Raw genomic sequence first — 17,392 nt, forward strand, 5'->3', positions numbered from 1 at the left:
TTACATGGATGACTGAGTGAACAGACTCGCACATTCTCCCACCCCTGCCAAATATAATCATGACAGTATTATCTTATGAGGACATAGCAGGAACTAGGCACAGGACTAAATGCTACAACAATAATAAGTGTTAATCACTCAGCTGTGTCTGACTCTTTGCGACCCCATGGACTATAGTCCGCCAGGCTCCTCTGTCCATGGGGATTCTCCAGGCAAGAATACTGGAGTGGGTTGCCATTCCCTTCTCCAGGGGATCTTCCCGACCCAGGGATCGAACCTGGGTCTCCCGCATTGCAGGCAGGCTCTCTACGATCTGAGCCCCCAGGGAAGCCACTCTTTGGGCTTCCTCTGTGTACAAAGCACTTTTACGAGGCTGTGTCGTTTCCCTAGAAGTATGTGTATAGTGGGAAGCTGAGGCACAGAGAGATGACGTGACTTTCCCCCAAGTCACGAGAGTTAGCATAACGAGGGAGTGGGACTTGAAGCCAGACAGTCGGGCTCCTGAAAGCCTTCTCTTCTACACCCTACTGCTCAGCGGCTACTGGGCCTCCCATCCTTTGACAACCCAGGGAGGCGTGAGCAGCAGCAGCCGCCGTGTGCCAAGCTGGCCTGCGTGAGGCTGCAGTGTACCTGGCAAATAGTAGGTGCACAATAAGCGTTTGCTGAGCCGAGGAACACCAGGCCCCGGCTGACCTCTGTCCCGTACTCACCGGCAAACAAGGGGCAGATCTTTTCCCAGCAGGTGATGCCCCCTTCAGAGGTGTACTGGCCTATGATTACCTCCAGGAAAAACACGGGCAGGCCGCCCCCAAACAGGAAGATGAAGTATGGTATGAGAAATGCGCCTGCAGAGAGAGAAGAGTGGGTGAGGCTCAGGCTGGCCCAGGCCGGCACATTCTCCGTCCCAAACCCTCCCAGCCAGCCTGCTGGGCGTCTCTGTCCATGGGATTCTTCAGGCAAGAATGCTAGAGTGGGTTGCCATTTCCTTCTCCAGGGGAATCTTCCCGACCTGTGGATTCGAGGGTGAAGGGCAGACTCCTGGACCTGGCTGAAAAGTCTCGTCCAGCCAGCACCACCCTTCCAGGGTGCCATCTTGTCTCCTTCCAACCTACCCGGTTGCGTGAAGCCTCCGAGCCTCTGCTGAAGCTCTGTGCCTGCCTGTCTTCCCCAGGTCCGTCCCTCTGAAGAAGGGCCGCCCAGCCCTTCACACCCGGCTCAGATGGGCCTCCTGACTGCAGCCTTCAGCTGGCCTGCCATGGCCCAGCCAGGGCAGGAAGCTGAGAACCAGCTGGGAAGGGTGCTGGGAAGCGAGAGATGGGCCTTTCCAGCCGGGGGTGGGAGCCAGGGTGGGGAGGGGGGCAAAGAGTCGGGCGAGGGCTCCTACCTGGTGTCCACTACTGGCTTCAGCAGGTCCGGACACCCTTTGAAAGTGTGGGTGACTTGGGCCTATGGGTACGTGCTTTGTTCCGGAGCATCTAGGGCACTCATCAGAGTCCCAGAGGCACCTGAGACCTCCCAAAGGTTAACAAACCAGGCTCAAGGGCAGGACCTCCTGCAAGGCGGTTCTGATGCGGGCGGGCGGGCGGCACGCACGTGCCCGGCTCTGCTGGCTACCAGCCGGATCATGGGCCGCCACGAGGAGCAGGGAGGGAGTTCTCACTGCTGAGCTCCTACTGACCAGCAGGCCTCCGGGATGTGCTGCCCAGCCTGAACTCCTCTTACATCAGAGGATGCTAATTCAGGGCCTCCAGCAAGTAAAAAAACCCAACAAACTAAAACCGAGAGAGCAGACCAACCAACTAACCAACTGACGAAACAGAGAACTTACTTTAGAAAATACCATCGCTAAGCGAAAGGGTCAAAAAGGCACAAACTTCCGATTAGAAGATAAATTCGTCCTGGGCGTGGCGTGCACAGCATGGTTGCACACCAGTCACGACGCACTGGATGGTGTGTTTGAAAGTTGCTAAGGGGCTTCCCTGGCAGTCCCGCGGCAAAGGCTCTGTACTCACAATGCAAGGGGCATAGGTTTGATGCCTGGTTGGTGAACTAAGATCCCACATGCGGTGGGGGGGAAAAAAAAAGAAGTTGCTAAGTGTCAAACTTTACCAGTTCTGATCACAAGAAGAAAAAAATACATGTGACTATATGAGGTGATGGATGTCGACAAGACTCACCGTGATCATTTCACAGTAAAGACATCAATCATCTGGTATGCCTTAAACTAAAACAATGCTATATGTCAATTCTAACTCAATAAAACTGAAAAAATGAAAATTAAAAACATCCTCGTTGTGCTTTTTTTTTTTGGTCCTGGATACCCGTCCATTACCGCAAAAGACACTGGTTTTCTATTTAACATGGGAAACATGAGACTTGTCTTTGAACTACAACTGGTTTAAGTTAGAAAAGCAAAAGCAAAGGGTAAAAACGTTCTGAAGTCAGGCAGAGTGGGGAGGTGCGGAGCTACAAGGCTTCGGAGGCTCGGGCCTGGCCCTGTGGGGCCTTCAGAGAGGTAAACTGGAGGACCAGAGAGGGTGAGGAATCCGCTCGAGCTCACACAGGAAGGCTCTGATAGACCACCATCGGGTTCCCGGTCATGCTCATCTCCCGCCTCTGAGGATCGCGGTGGGAGCGGAGGCGGGCTGACCTGGGGGAGGTCGAGGCCTCAAACGCTGGGCGTGGGCAGCCCCCTCGCTCTGCCCCTGCGACCCCTCCAGCCTGCCCTCTGCCCAGCCCAGGCTCACCTCCGCCGTTTTTGTAGCAGAGGTAGGGGAAACGCCAGACGTTGCCCAAGCCGACGAAGCCACCGGCCACGGAGAGCACGAAGTCGATCCTGCTGGCCCACTTCTCCCGCTGCGGGGGCTTTCCCTCGGCCTCGTCCTCCGGCCGGGTGCCCGGGCTCTTCCCGGGGGACGGCTTCAGGATGTCCTTGTGGAAGTCTTTCAGACACTGCAGCTTCTCCTTGGTGGCCATGTCCTCCTCCTCGCTTTCTATGGCGGAAAGAGCAGACCCCGACGTGCGTCGGTAAGGGGCGGGCTGTGCGTCCTGGCACGACCCCGCAGGCCACCTCTGACCTGCCGGGCCTGAGGCAGAGGGCCGGCCACCCCCTTGTCCGTCCACTCCTCGGACCCCCCACCCCAGGTGATCGGGGGCCTGAGGACCTGGGGACCGACAGCTGCCATCCCCTAGGCACCCGTCCAACAGAAGCACCGTATCCACCAGCCCCGAATGCCACCCCCCTAGTCTGCACCCGCAGGGAGATGAGCACGAAACCACCCAGCCCTGGCAGCGCCTCCACAGAACACACCCTCCACGCAGGTCTAGCACCGCTTCCAAACCACAGCCTGCCTGTATCCTCTGGAAATCGTCTCCGAATCTCAGGTTTGCAGAGAAACCGGTGCTGCGAGGCAGGCCCTGGCCCAGCGGAGGTGCTCATCCCTCACGGTTTTAAAGAACAGAGCTTCAGGCTGGCATGTTTTCACGCTCCAGTGTTTTCAAGTATGTGTTTCAATATTTGGAAACACGGTTTCCGTCAAATACAGAACACGGGTACTTATAAAATACACTGGCAGCTTCTTAGCCAGTCGCATGTCTGCAGAATCAGGACAGGGATTTGCGCTGGCACAGGACTCTGGAAGGACTCTTGGTAGTTCCCACGACTCCAGCCCTCGATATCGGTGCTCGGGTCCACCCTGACCCCTGGACCATCCAGGCCCCGGCCCGCTGACTGCCCTGTGGGTTCGGCAAGGGGGGGCTCCAGGGTTATCAAACCTCTAAGCTGCTCACGCTCACCCTCAGCGCCCCCTGGCTCGGACCCCATCCCAGAGGAGGTCTACCACCAGCCAGTGCGGCAGCCCCCTCTCTGTACTGCGTCTGGTCCCCGAATCCTCAGTGTTCCCAGCAGCTTGACCTTGAGGGCAAGAGCATCCGGGTCCCGCCCAGCAGGAGAAGACGTCTCCCACCCCCATGTGCCAGAGGACCACGAAGACCGGGGAGCCTCAGTCTCCCCAACTTCAGAATGAAAAGGAAGGCAGAGGCTGTTGATGCAGAGCCAGCTACTTGTCTTTACAAGCCAAATGGGTGGCCAGTGCTGAACTCTCAGATTCCGGGGTAAAGTCAAGACTTCTAGGTTTCCTGGAAAAACTGGAAGGTGGACCCCAAGTTGGACTCACTCCTACAACGGTCATCCACTGGACCAGAGGGGGCCATCGCCCTGGTGCCCCAGGGCCAGCTCGCCACCTGGACCTGTCCAGGGGCATCTGAGTCTGCACTGAGTTAGGGTGGCACTAGCTGAAAATGCCTCGGTTGCTTCCTTGCTAACAGTCTCCTCTCAACTAGAACAGGGGCTGCAGGGCATCGGGACCTGCCTGGCCCATGGCTGGGTGTCCCGAGCTGGTGCACAGTAGGTCAGCTAAGGACGGCTGGGTCGATGGCTCCCAGAGTAGGTACGCAGGTAGCTGGGGCCCAGGGCCCCACCCCCCCAACTCTGCTGCTTTCCAACCCTGTGATACCGCGGGGTCTGAAGGAGGTCCGGCCGGGCCAGGTGACAGTTGCCAAGGACCAGGGGAGGCGAGCAGGGCACGCTGGCCTGCCCCTGGCCCCGGCCCCTGCAGCCAGGCCCTCCGGGGCCGTGCTCGGAGGAGGAGAGGCACGCAAGCAAAACAGAATCCCCGCTTCCCCCATGCCTCCTTCCTCTCCCTGGCTCGGGGTGGGGGACCCCGATTGTTTCGCTATCTGGCAGTGAGCAGACCGAGAAAAGGCTTCCTGGAGCCGCCGGGCGGCTCACTGGGCCTTCCTCTGTCTCCCGGAGCGCAGACGGTGGGGCATCCGCAGGCCTTTCTTCGCCTGCTCCCCTGGGGCGACGCGGGGTTCTGCCGAGCGCACGGCTACTGTAAAAATAGCCCGAGCGGCCAGCATTGTTCCAGCACGGAGCTCTGCAGCCCCCGATGGTTATCTCTGGGCCCATTGTGGCCCGGCTGGACGGCAGCATAATTGGAGGATGTGGGACTCCACTCCCTCCTGGTAGACATGTTTTCCAGGGAATGACCCTGGAGTCTCCTCATCAAGACGGGCCGGTGCCGCCCTTTTGGGCTCTCCTTGGATCTTGGGGCCGGAAGGCGCTTCACCAGGTCAGCCAGGCGGAGGGGGTGGTGACCGGCGGCTGCTCATACAGCCTGTGGGCGCTTGCGAAAGCCACCCTGAGTCCTGGCTCTGCGCTCTGGGCCCAGGCCCAGGGCCCCCTCTGGCTCTAGAGAACCCTCGGGAAACGTGTGTGTGCAAAGTCGGTTCAGTCGTGTTCAACTCTTTGCAACCCTCTGGACCCGTAGCCCGCCAGGCTCCTCTGTCCATGGGATTTCCCAGGCAAGAATACTGGAGTGGGTTGCCGTGCCCTCCTCCAGGGATCTTCCCGACCCAGGGATCAAACCCGCGTCTCTGGTGTCTCCTGCATTGGCAGGCGGGTTCTTTACCGCTAGCGCCCCCTGGGAAGGCCTGAAACGTGAGGCAGGGGGCAAAAAAACAAGTTCCCTGAGCCACTCGGCTCCAGGCTCTCTGGTTCCACGTAAGATAAGACTCCAACCCCTCTTTTCCACGCTCAGGAACTCATCTTACTGACGCCTGTAGCTGAGCCAGGAGCAGGGGAAAGGCCTGTCACGTCCTGGCGTTCTGGGGTCCCCCCACTCCTCATTTCTAAGGTGTCCCCGGAGACGTACTTCAGGGACCGCCCCCCGCCTGTGGCTGCCCCCATCACAAGCTCGCTGGCCTTCAGGAACACACAGCCCAGCCCTGCCCATGCTCTACTCAAGACGCACACATGCCCGAATGAGGTCAGACCCGCGGGCAGGCAACCCCGACTCCCCCTCGGAGGGGGGCTCTCTCCAAGCCCCTCTGGAGCGTCCGACCAGCCCCGAGCCCGTGGAAGCCCACAGCAGCACGACCCGCAGATGTGGCCTCCTGTATGTTCCTGGCATCCACCCACGTGTCTCCATCACCCTGGCAACCAGTGGGCGCAGGCCCCACAGCCCTCCACGGGCATCCCCTGCAGCCTCTGCCCAGGTCCCCCCTGCTGCTACTCTGCCCACCCCACCCCTACACTCTGTTCTCAAAACGCAGCTGGAAGCAACTCACAAAGCACTTTCAGATCCCAATGCCCTCCTACCCAACGCTCTGTCTCTCCTAGCAGGAGACACACGTTCCCCGCCACAGCCTTTCTTTGGGATGCTGGCCCCACGGAACCGCTTTGTGTTCAGCCCACTCCTCAGCCTCAGACTCCCTGCATGGAGGCCTCAGGCCTCTGCAGGCAGCCTGGCCCTGCAGGAATCAAAGCATGAGCCTCGTCCTGGAAGCTGAGGGCCATTTCCCAGCTGAGTGACCTTAGGCAAGTTGCTCAACCCCTCTGGGTCAGTGTGTTCAAGTGTGAAGAGGGATAACTGTGGCACCTCACAGGGATGCTGTGGGGGTGCCCGCGGCAGACACCTCTCCACTGGTTATCTGCCAGTATTCCTGGGCTTCCCAGGTGGCTCAGTGGTGAAGAATTTGCCTGCCAACGCAGCAGACATCAGACACGCAGGTTTGATCCCTGGGTCAGGAAGAGCCCCTAGAGGAGAACACGGCAAATTGCTCCAGTATTCTTGCCTGGAGACCCCCCACGGACAGAGGAGCCAGGTGGGCTACAGTCCACATGGCCGCAAAGCGGCAGACAGCACCGAGTGACTGAGCACAAGCGTGCATGCCAGTATTACCGCCATCGTCCCCACTATAACTATCACAGGGTCCACTCTGCCCCTGGGGTAGGGAGGGCCCTGGTCCTACACAGGGCAAGATCAGCAGGGCCCAGAGAGGCCAAGTGACGCTCCTGAAGTCACGAAGCCAGGCGCGACGGCGATCCTGGTGTTCCGGGGCCCCCAGCTCTGCCCTCAGCGTCCCTCGGCCGGTCCGGCCCATCCATCTCGGCAGACTCCCCGTGCGGCTCGCTCACTGCTGCCCATCACCCGCCAAGCGCGCGCCCCCTGCTGCAGGAAGCACTTGGGGGCGAGCCTGCCCTGCGGGCGGCCCAGCGGCCCGCCGCCTTGCCGGCCAAGTGCTGTTTCCCTTGGCGCCAGGCCCAGGGCTACTCTGCAGCGACCGTGATACATGATTCCCCATTTTAAGAACTTCCTCTTTGCTTATTACAGCTACAAGTGATCAGAGAATCCACTTGAACACAGAGGCTTTGGGACCAGACTCCCACACAAGGCTCCTAGTGCCCCGTTGCCTGGGTGGAGGCCAGAACCAGCTGTACCTGAAGACGGATTTGCATGTCACCTCGTCCGCTGAGGCACGCACTCAGATTTCACCTTGCACCAGCAACGCTGTGGGGTTCCAAGACGCTCCTTGGCTTCCTCCTAATTTCAAGCTACCAGAGTTTGGAGTCCTTAAAATCTGGGCTGAGCTGCCTATAAACAGTTTTCTATTCCTTCCTCAAACACCCTCAGCACTGCAGCAGGAATTTTTAGGGCCGTTTTCCAAACGGGGAGTCGAGGCGCAAGCAGGGAAGTGAGTGGAAGGAGGCTGGCGGCAGAGTGCCCAGCTGGTGTGCCCAGTGCTAGAGGCAGCAGGGCGAAGGTTAAGGGGGCCTCTGCAGGGTTTGCCAACGGGGACAGTGAAGCCAGGGGGAAAGGTCTGCAGAGCTGGCGGGGGCTGGGGACTGCGAGTGCCCCTGCGCTAGCCAGCTGGTCTTGCTGTGGGCCCTCCCCTCAACTGCGCTCAGAAGCTGGGGGGCTCTCTGCCTCGCCCTTCCCTGCAGAATCGGAACCTTCTCAAGTAAACAGCTCTCTCCTCAAGGACAGTGAGCCAGGTCACAGACCTGACCCCGCTGTCACAGACTTAACCCCTCAGGAATCCCTACAAGTTTTTAAAGTAAGAGGGCAGGGACTTCTTCTGTTTCCTTTTTGGGGTACTTCCCCCACCCTAAAAGGGCCTAGGGCACAGCCAGGCTATTCGATCGATCTCTGGGCCTGACCTCTGGGGGGTTAGGCCAGCGACTCCCAGGATCCCAGAACGAGGTGGGGAGCTGGACACAGAGCCACTCATCTCCCAGGTCAGGAGCCTGCCAGCTGCACGGCCCCCAGCCCACTGGGAATCCATGGGAAGAAGCGCACGACTGGACCCCTTGCCGGCCCTTTCCAGAGCAGGGGTCCCGCCTCCTCTCTCCCTTCCTCGTTCCATCGACCGCTTCAGAGCCGGTGTTCTGGACTCACAGAGGCCGCGACTCAGCCATGTGACCTGGGGCAACTAACAGCCTTCTCTGTGCCTCAGTTTCCGCACTGGTTAAAACACGGGGTTAAACCCAAAAGTCGCCTCATAGCGATCAAACAGAACGACGCCTGTAAGACGTGGGCGTACGGTGCCTGGACATACGAGTGATTAACAAACATTAGCTATTATTGAAGAAAACACTGGCCACACTGGGACATTATTCCCTTACTGGCACCCTGAGTGTTTAAAGGAAAGGAAAAGAGAGGGCGCTCCGCTGACGGTGCTGGCGGCATGCACGCTCACCCAGCATGCACGCTCACCCAGCATCTTCGGAGTTAACCCCATCCATGGGTGCCTCTCGCTGACCAGGCGCAGAGTGGTGAACTTACTTGCCTGGGGTCACACAGCAAGTGAAAGGCGGCCTGAGCCTCCCATGGCTCCCAGGTCTCTTTTGGCCTCTCAAGTCCACGTTCTCAACTGCTCAGCTGTTTCGGATCCCTCGCTCTAGATTGGTCACAAGGGAAATCAGGTCTGGTGCTTTTATGGTCGGCTTCAAGCTACTGGGCCAGGCTGACAGATTAGGGAAGTAGGTGAAGACAAACGGGGAAGTGAGGGCCACAGGGCAGAGACTGAAGGGGCTGGGCCTGGGGACTGGGGCAACAGTCAGCGCCCAGGGTCACAGGGCTCGGCTCAAAGGCTGGGGCAGGGCGAGCGGAGCCACGGACTGCAGGCTTCCTCTGGCAGACAGGAAGAGTCTCCTGAACTTCTCTGATAAGCTCTGAAGGGGCTCTTCTGAGCACTGACCCCACGGGCTCAGTGATGAGGCTGCCTAGGATCAGTTAAAGTACTGTCTGCCCCAGCACACAGCATACATACCATCCTGGCCCTGGAGAATGTTTACAACTAAGCACCAGAACAAACAAAGAAGAGGCGTGCTGAGAGCACTATTTCAATACTAGGGATAGCTGTTTTTGAAAAGAAAGCGAAAATTAATTTTACAGGATTTTTAAAAATTCTTTTCCATGAAGAGGTATACCTTTTAAAGATCCAATCATTTGTTTGAAGCCTGTGGTCTGGATCCTTCTGTCTTGGTTATCCATTCCTAACTCAGGCTAACTCGAGCATGACAGGGGCTCAAAGGCCTCCGGGGACCTGGCAGGGACGGGGTCCGGGGGGAAAGGGCCTGCAGAATATGGGAGTCTGGGCTCCAGGTGGCAGTTCTCAAGTCCAGCCACCGTGGTCGAGGCCTTTGGGATTGAGGCCACTGGGGTCAGACCCTCCAAATTCTCAAGAGGTAGTGAATCGGAGGCGTTTGTGCACATACAGCTCCCAACGGCTACAACACGCCATCGTGGGCCAGGCGCCCAGCCTGTCCTCTTTGGTCAGACCACTGTTCCTGGTCACCCAAGGCAGCCGTGGCGAAGGGCAGGACAGGCTCGGCTGGAGACGCTGACCGGCCCGGCCTCCGAGGTCCGATGGCTCTCCCCCATGAGGTCATCCAGGAAGCCCAGCATTGTTCTGCCAGGAACCAGGTCGAAACAATGAGCGAGGACTCTGCGGTCCTAGTGAAAGTGAGTTCTGCCTGGAGAATTGTTCTCCGCACGGCAGCTCCCGGGGACAGGGTTTGTGACCTCCTGGGCTCAGCGTCTGTGGGCGCGGCCCTCCCCACCCCCCATGGAGGCTCACGTCTACCCCCCCGGAGAGCCCCCACGCTGCTGAGAGCACCCCGAGACTGGTTCAGCCTCAGCCTTCAACCTGCAGGAGTGCTGACTTCACCCCCAGCCTCGCGGAGCCTCCCCATTTCACAGATTGGGAAACTGAGGCTCAGAACAGGGCAGGGGGGTGGGGAGGGGGTGGGGAGGGGGCCTGGGGCGCAGGCCACCAGGCCAGGCCGAGACTCGCCCCTGATTCCAGGCAGGCGGTGCCACCTCAGGACAAGGCGGCCTCTGCACAGAGTAGAGGCCTGTAGGTAGAACGGGTAGTGTTTCTCCACCTGTGCTTTGCAGAGGAAAAAGTGGGCGAGGGTGAGCTGGTTCTGCAGAGGGCTGGCCTCCAGGACAACGCGGGGGTGGTGGGGGGGCAGGATGTGGGCCCGAGGTACAGCCTTCTTCCCCATCACCAGGCCTGCTGGGGGCAGGGCGGAAGGCGCAGCGGGCAGGCTGCTCTCTGTGGCCAGGCGGGCGGGGGGGGGACAGCCAGCGCTGCCCTCGAGGGGAAGGGCCGCTGGGCACCCAACATGCCGCAAACACGGGCCCTCAGGCGCTGGCCCTGGAGGCCGCTGAGTCAGGGCGCAGGGCAGTAGGCGAGGAGTCAAGAGGGCTGGGGCTGGTTCTAGGTCCAGCTCTGCGGGCCAACAGTGTCTGGGGAGGAGGGAAGCGTGGGCAGCTCTGGCGAGCAGGGAGGAAACTGACCCAGCGCCTCCTCCACTGGGTGCCAGGCGCTGCTCAGGGCCCGGGCCCAGAGGTGAGCCCTGGAGCTGACATTCCAGAAGGGGACCCAGACGCTAAACACACACATACACACACATGAGTAAATATTTACCACAGGACCTGGGCTGCCGAAGACAAGATAAATAAGCAGGAGGATGAGGACACGGGGAGTCAGGGCCCGCCCCCCTGCCCCACCGAGCGCCCCCACCCCGCTCCCCCTGCTCCCCCCCCACCCCGAGCAGGTAAGGTTTTGTAACAGCAGACGCTCCCTGAAGCCTGCCTCTCTCTGGGCAGGCCCTGTGCTAAGCCCTTTCTGGAACCAAGGCATCTATTCCTCTTACGAGCCTGGATGAAGGTATGAGGCTCAGAGAGAATTGCTTGCCCAAAGTCACACAGCAACGGGCTTCAGGGTCTGCGCTTCCCACCGCACAGCAAACATCCGGGGAGTGAGCGGGGTTCTCTGGGCAGGGACGGTGTGTGTGGAGAGGGCCACACGGGCTCTGGCAAAGGCCAGCTCGGAATGTGGAACTGCCCGAGGCAGAGAGCCTTGGGCTGCCCTAGGGACACAGGCTGGCTCCCTTCCACCCTGAGAGGGATTCGAGCTTGTGCTGGGCTTTGCTCTGTAAGATGCTCCCAGGAGGGAATTTCTAGTGGGGCCCTGAGTCCCGAGCCCTCAAGCCCCAGAGCCGCCAGTATCCTCAGGGCGAGTGGAGCACCGCTGAGACGGGCTGACACTGTCTTCGACAAACAGGGGCTGACCAAGGGTGGGCGGCTGGAACTGCCACCCCGTGGCCAAGGGCCGTAACGCGGGGGACCCAGGGGAGAACTCGCCCTTGTGAGGCTGGACCCCTGTCCCCTCCGTGGCAGGTAAAGCCCACAGGACTGGCAAGAACCAGGGTTAGCCTGGACCCTACACCATCTGTAGGTTCCAGGGACATGTCACTTCCCCGGGACCCCTTCCAGGAAGGGCCCCGCCTGGACTGAGCCTGACCACCTCTCCTGCCCTCAGGATGCTAGTCTCCAGGGAGGCGGGGGCTCATTTTGTCACGATGTCGCAGAAACAGTCGTCAGTTCAGGAGGAGGACACAGTCAGGTGTCTGCTACGAGTGAGCCTCCGAGGACCCGCAGCCGGCCGGCCGGACTGGACCCCCTGGGGGAAGGTGCGGCTCCAGGAACAGCCAGGCTGCAGGGATCTGTCTCGGGGGGGAGCCGGGGCTCGGGCCCCAGTGCCACCCTGGAGACTGCCAGGACGGGCCATGACCGCCACTCGAGTGAAGCGGAGGGCGCTGCGGCTGCGGGGGCTCAGGGGCCTGTCCTGGCGCCTGGGGGCGGTGAGTCAGCAGGCAACGGCCTCCTGGCCCTGACTCACCCGCCACAAGCCTGTCACTCTTTCCCCCGCCTGCCTCCCCGGCTCCCCCCTCACCCCGCCCCAGGCTCTGCCGGAAGTCGGGGTGTAGCGGATCAACCACGATCCCTAGATGGGTGCTGCTGAACCAGGCATCCTTGCTGGAGGCCACGGAAAAGGAGATGTCAGAAAACAAAGAAAGGCTCGGCTTCCATTTTCTCAAAAAACTTCCCCTTTCAAGCTGGAAGAACCCCTAAAGCCGCCTGCATCTCGCCCTGCCGGTTAAGAGAGCACACAGGGCGGCAGCTCCCTGGCTCTGCACAGATGCGGGGACAGACAGACAGATCAGGGCCAGCTAAGGGCTCACCTGTGGCCCCCCGCCCGCTCGGAGCCGGCCACTCCGACCCTGTCCCCGGGGTTCTGCCGGAAGTCACAGCCCCGGGAACACCCGCCGGGGCCGTGTGTTTGCAGCAAGGCCTTAAGCAAGTCACGGCCGTCAGCCTCGGCGTCATCACGTGCCGTCTGCGGGGGAGGACAACTCCCAGCTCACCCGTGTTTGTAAACAAGCTCCCGGTCCTCACTGTTCCTCTTTTAACCATGTTTCTCCTCCTCACCCAGCTCCACATTTCACCTCTGCCTCGCTTCAAGGAGAGGTTGCTGTGCCTGGGGAATCAAACAGCCCGCGATTCAGCACAGCAGAGGGGGTGCTCACTAGCACGGCCGCCGCCACCGCAGAGGGAAGGGCTGGCCGCCTGCGCTTTCGCTTTCTGGGCCTGGAAGTTATGTTTCAAGTATCCTCCACCACCCAGGGCTTCCCTGGGGGCTCAGATGGTAAAGAATCTGCCTGCAGGGCAGGGGACCTGAGTTTGGACCCTGGGTCGGGAAGATCCCCTGGAGAAGGAAATGGCCACCCACTCCAGAATGCCTTGCCTGGAGAAGCCCATGGACAGAGGAGCCTGGTGGGCTTCATACAATCCATGGGGTTGCAAAGAGTTGGACACGACTGAGCAGCTGACACTTCCACTTTCCAACACCCAGAGTCCCCACCAAGATGCCCAGGGCCTCTGAACCACACAGCCCAAACCTTCCCACACTTCCACACCTTGGCTGCTGCTGTTCCCTTGGCCCAGCACACTTTTCCCTGCGTAACCCACAGGCAACCTCCCCAGACGGCGGCCTGGCGGATCCCCGGTCTCCCCCTGGCGCTTTCCCGGACGGCACAGGCTACACCGCCTCTGCCCCACACTCCCTGGGCTTGCTCCCCCACTCACAGCACGAGGCTCGACAAACACGGATATCTGTCAGATGGAACATCTGGGGCTCAGGACGTGGGGGACCCTCGGCGGGGGAGTAAAGCTCTCCCACCTTGCAGCTGTGTGGCTGCCTTGACGAGGGCGAGGGAGCAAAGACGGAGCAAAGGGCAAGCGCAGACGTTCAGGGACATCCCTGGTGGTGAGGTGGACAGGAATCTGGCTGGCAAGGCAGGGACACGGGTTCGATCCCCGGTCCGGGAAGATCCCACGCGCCCAGGAGCAACAGAGGCCCGGGTGTCACCTCTACCCAAGCCCGTGCTCCAAGAGCCCGTGCTCTGCAGACAGAGATGCCACCAGGATGAGAAACCCGGGAGCCGCAACAGAGAGTAGTCCCCGCTCGCCACGGCTGGAGAGAAGCCCACACAGCAACGAAGACCCAGCGTGACCAAAATAAATAAATAAAAGCTTAAAAAAAAAAGGAGCAGGTGTTCAGGACACGGGCAGGGCCGTGGACAGGGGAGGACGGGCCACACGCACCCTCCGCTAGGGACAGAGGGGGGTGTGTGTCCCCAGCGTCTGAGCACAGGACCCCCCAAAGGGTCAGAACCCCACAAAGCTTTGCCTTACACTGAGGGATGAGCCCCAAGCCTGCAGGATATCGATTTTCATTAAATGGTATGTTCTCTGAGCATCTTCTGAAGAGGATCTGAAGTGAGTTCTCCCTGGTCCCCCTGAGGGTCTGCCCCAGTGCTGGGGGTCCCACGGGAGGACCCTGCACACATGTCGAAGGCTTCAGGTGGGGCCTTAGGGGTCGTGGCAGGCGTGAACGCGAGCCCACTTTCTAGATGGAAAAACTGAGGCCCCGGACCCACAGCGGATCAGCCGCAGGAGACACAGACGGGCTCCTCACACCCCCAACCCAGTGGAGGCCAGAGGCGGAGGGCGAGGGCCTTATTCCAAACCTGGGTGGACCGCGTTCGTGTCTAACACCGTCAGGTTGGCGAATGTTGGTGCAGCGGAGGCGGCAGTGGCGGCTTCCAGGGCTACAAGGTGGTGACTAAGAGCAGCTACTGCTGGGCTACAAGAAAAGGTCAGCATTAAAATCCACTCCGGCGCGGGCTCCGGGGAGGCCTGACCCTCCCCTGCGGCCTTCCCACACACACAGACCACCTCCCAGGCAGCCCGGACAGATGGCTGCCACAGCCCCGACCTTTTCACTGCGATCCCCTTAGGCCTCCGCTCACACAGCGCCCCAAGACAAGGCCCCCCGCCGGCCACTGGGGGCTCCCCAGAGGTGTATCCAGAGCGCTGTTCCCACTGGCTTAGCCAAGCTTGTTTCTGGCAGACCACCCCCTACCCCCTGCAACCTGGCCTGCCATGTCGCCCTCAGCTCAAGAACCATCGGTGGCTCCCAGCTGCTTGGAGAACAAAGTCCCCTTGCCTGTGAAGGAGTTCAGCTCCGAGAGTGCATTCCCAAGTCCAGTTTGTTCTTGAGTCCCACCAGGTTAGCCTAGGAACACAGCTGACATAATGGGCCATACAGAACTACACTGCAACAGGCGTGTGAGACTCTTCACACGAATACTGCATAGAAACAACGCGAAAAGTAAAGGAGAGGTTTCTCATCTTACGGTACAGCACCCTGAAAGGCACAGTAGCCCAGGGCAACAGCTGGCACAGAGCGGTGGGCACCGGGCCAGCAGGCGAGAAGAGCTATGGGTGGGGGAGGGGGCGAAGGCGGCCTGGTCTGTACAGGGCCGTAAAGGGCACAGGAGCCCATCCGCTTGTGGAGGAAGCACGCCCGTGCCAGCGTTCACCAGACGCGAGAACTCAACGCACGCGGCTGGACGTGCACACGCACGTTTGCCTCTGTGGAGGTCTGCAGCCGGAAGGTTGGAATGTAGGGGACTCACTGTCATCCACGCTTCCCCACCGGGACCCAAGGCCCGTTATACGTGCCCCATCCCCAGTCTCTGACACCTTCCCCTCTCTGGTCCTGCATGGATCCTGGGGCCGCCTCGTTCTCCCCAGCAATACCCGCTTCCACTCTGTGCTTTGCTTGTGGGTTCCCTCGTGTTCAGGTGGATCCCACCTACCTTGAAAGACCTGGCTTAAGTGTCACCTCCTCCAGGAAGCCGTTCATGCCCGTCCCACTCTTTCCCTCCCCTCCTCTGGCCAGAGTCACCCTCCCCCGCCCCCCACACCCACATTCCCCAGGCCCTGGGCTCTTGTTCAGAGCTGTGCAGCTGTGGACAAAGTTCAAAGGTCTTCTCGGGAAACCTCAGTTTCTTCTCCTGTAAAATGGGCCTCCTAATCTGTGCAGCCGTCCCTGGGAGATGTCTCTGGGCTCTTGGGCAGGGCTAGCAGATGCCCGGGACCCTCATGGGTGTCTGAACATCGGCATCACCCGGAGCGCTGGCTGAACAGGCAGGCACCTCCCCGGCCCCCCTAGTGACTGAACCTTCAACGCTGGTAAAGCAGCCCCCAGGTGAATCTTCGCATCATGTGAGGCCAGGGACAGCGGACCTAATGGATTGGGAGGCTCTTGGGAAAATGCAGAAGAAAACCAGCCCATGAAATGGACTCAGCGATGACAACGCACGTGAGCGTGTGTGTTTCTGCACACGTATGTGGTCTCCTCTGCCCGACTGAGCAGCGGGGGTGTGGGTTTCATCTCTGCCAGCCCTGGGCCACCCCCAAAAACCATCTGGCCCAGACCTGATATTTCGAACTGTCACTGCTCCTTACTGTGTTCTGGGGGACGGGTACTTCTGCCCCGTTCTGCAGAGGAGGAAACGGAGGCTCTGAGAGGAGCCAGGACTGGCCCAAGATTACCCAGTGAGTGGCAGGCGGCCGGGCCTGAGCCCAGGGCGAGGCCAGCGCTTCGTGTTACCCGCTTGCTCAGTGAAAAGGGGCCTGAGCTGCAGGTGAGAGCCGGCGGTCATCACTGGGGCCTCTGGGGCAGGGAGCTGAGTGGGCACGTGGGATCCTGGGGGGCACGAGCCTCCGAGAGCCCCTCACATGGGCGAGGGGCACACACAGGAAGCTGGGAGCTGGCTTTGAAGCCTGGTGAAGGGCAGGGTCCAGCCAAGCAGACCTCGGGCCGCTTCTCCGAGGACAGGGCGTGCAAGGCACACCACCTGGGACTTGGGGACCCCTCTGGCCGTCGCCAGGCCAGTCACTGTTTTCCAAGGTGGAGGCAGCAGGTGGGGCCCGCCTGAAAGAAACCCGGGTCCCTCAGGTGCCTGTCCCCTCTCCCCCCGATCAAGCCCAGAGCCTTGCGGGGCCAGCCTGGCCTATGACAGATGCTTGATCAAGGCAAGGCCTGCCCTCTCCAGGGTGTGGCTTAGACCCTCTGACCAGGAGACCCCGCCCGGAGGGGCAGTGTCCTATCCCTCCCGTGCACACACACAGCCCTATTGCCCTCAGGGAAGTAGAAAGTGGACAGCGTCAACACACCCTCTGTGCCTCAGTTTACCCACACGTAGAACGGGGGCAGGGGCGGGGCCTGCCTGTTAGGGCCGCTGAGATGGAACGACAGGTATGTACAGACCGCTTAGAGCAGCACCTGGACCACGTGCCTGCTGGGCGTGGTCAGGACGGTGAGCAGAGTCATCTACAGCCTCCCTGAGACCCGAGGCAGCCTAGACTCACGGCCAGGGCCCTGTGGGCTGTCTCCCAGGCCTGCTGGGGATTTGACAGATACGCCGAGGAGCCAGGCCCAGCGCCAGCCAGCTCTGAGGCTCGGGGCATCACCTACCACCCCACCTTCAACTTCTTCTCCCATTCCATAGGTGGAAGGCGGGACTGAGGGGCCCTGTGTGGGTGCTCCCTGGGATCTGAGCTTGGCTGTGGACACCTCCTCACCTCCCTGGCCTAGTACTGGGGTGGGATTGGAGTGCATCTCAGGCGGCACCCTTTGGACCCTGGGGTAGGGGCACCGGCCAAGCAGGGGAGGCGGACGTTCCAGGGGAGGGGTCTGAACTTGACGGAGAGCAGACACGGCCTTTGCTGCTGAAAAGAAAGGGGCTGCAGCGTCACCCGACCACCACATCAGGAACTGCAGACCAAGCTACTCAAACGGGGGCCGAGCAGCCCCCTCCACACCCCGATCACGGCCGGAGACC

The 17,392-nt window shown here is 60.6% G+C and overlaps 1 protein-coding gene across 10 annotated transcripts in view; it reads right to left on the reverse strand.

The window, feature by feature from the left end:
• Positions 1-17,392, reverse strand: part of SLC6A6 (solute carrier family 6 member 6) — an 84,079-nt gene that overhangs the window by 34,841 nt on the left and 31,846 nt on the right. For 4 of the 10 annotated variants that reach the window (XM_070776967.1, XM_019984969.2, XM_070776971.1 and 1 more), the window contains 2 exons: positions 2,748-2,993; positions 711-845 (listed from right to left, as the gene is read on the reverse strand). In XM_070776967.1, the coding sequence (XP_070633068.1) occupies positions 711-845; positions 2,748-2,993 (381 nt within the window). Of the gene's footprint in view, positions 1-710; positions 846-2,747; positions 2,994-8,627; positions 9,086-12,562; positions 14,168-14,227; positions 14,344-17,392 lie in introns of those variants that run through there. The other 6 variants (XM_070776970.1, XM_070776972.1, XM_070776968.1 and 3 more) reach the window with 4 other exon arrangements.

Source organism: Bos indicus, chromosome 22 (genome assembly GCF_029378745.1).
Source record: "Bos indicus isolate NIAB-ARS_2022 breed Sahiwal x Tharparkar chromosome 22, NIAB-ARS_B.indTharparkar_mat_pri_1.0, whole genome shotgun sequence".
Taxonomy (NCBI): domain Eukaryota; kingdom Metazoa; phylum Chordata; class Mammalia; order Artiodactyla; family Bovidae; genus Bos; species Bos indicus.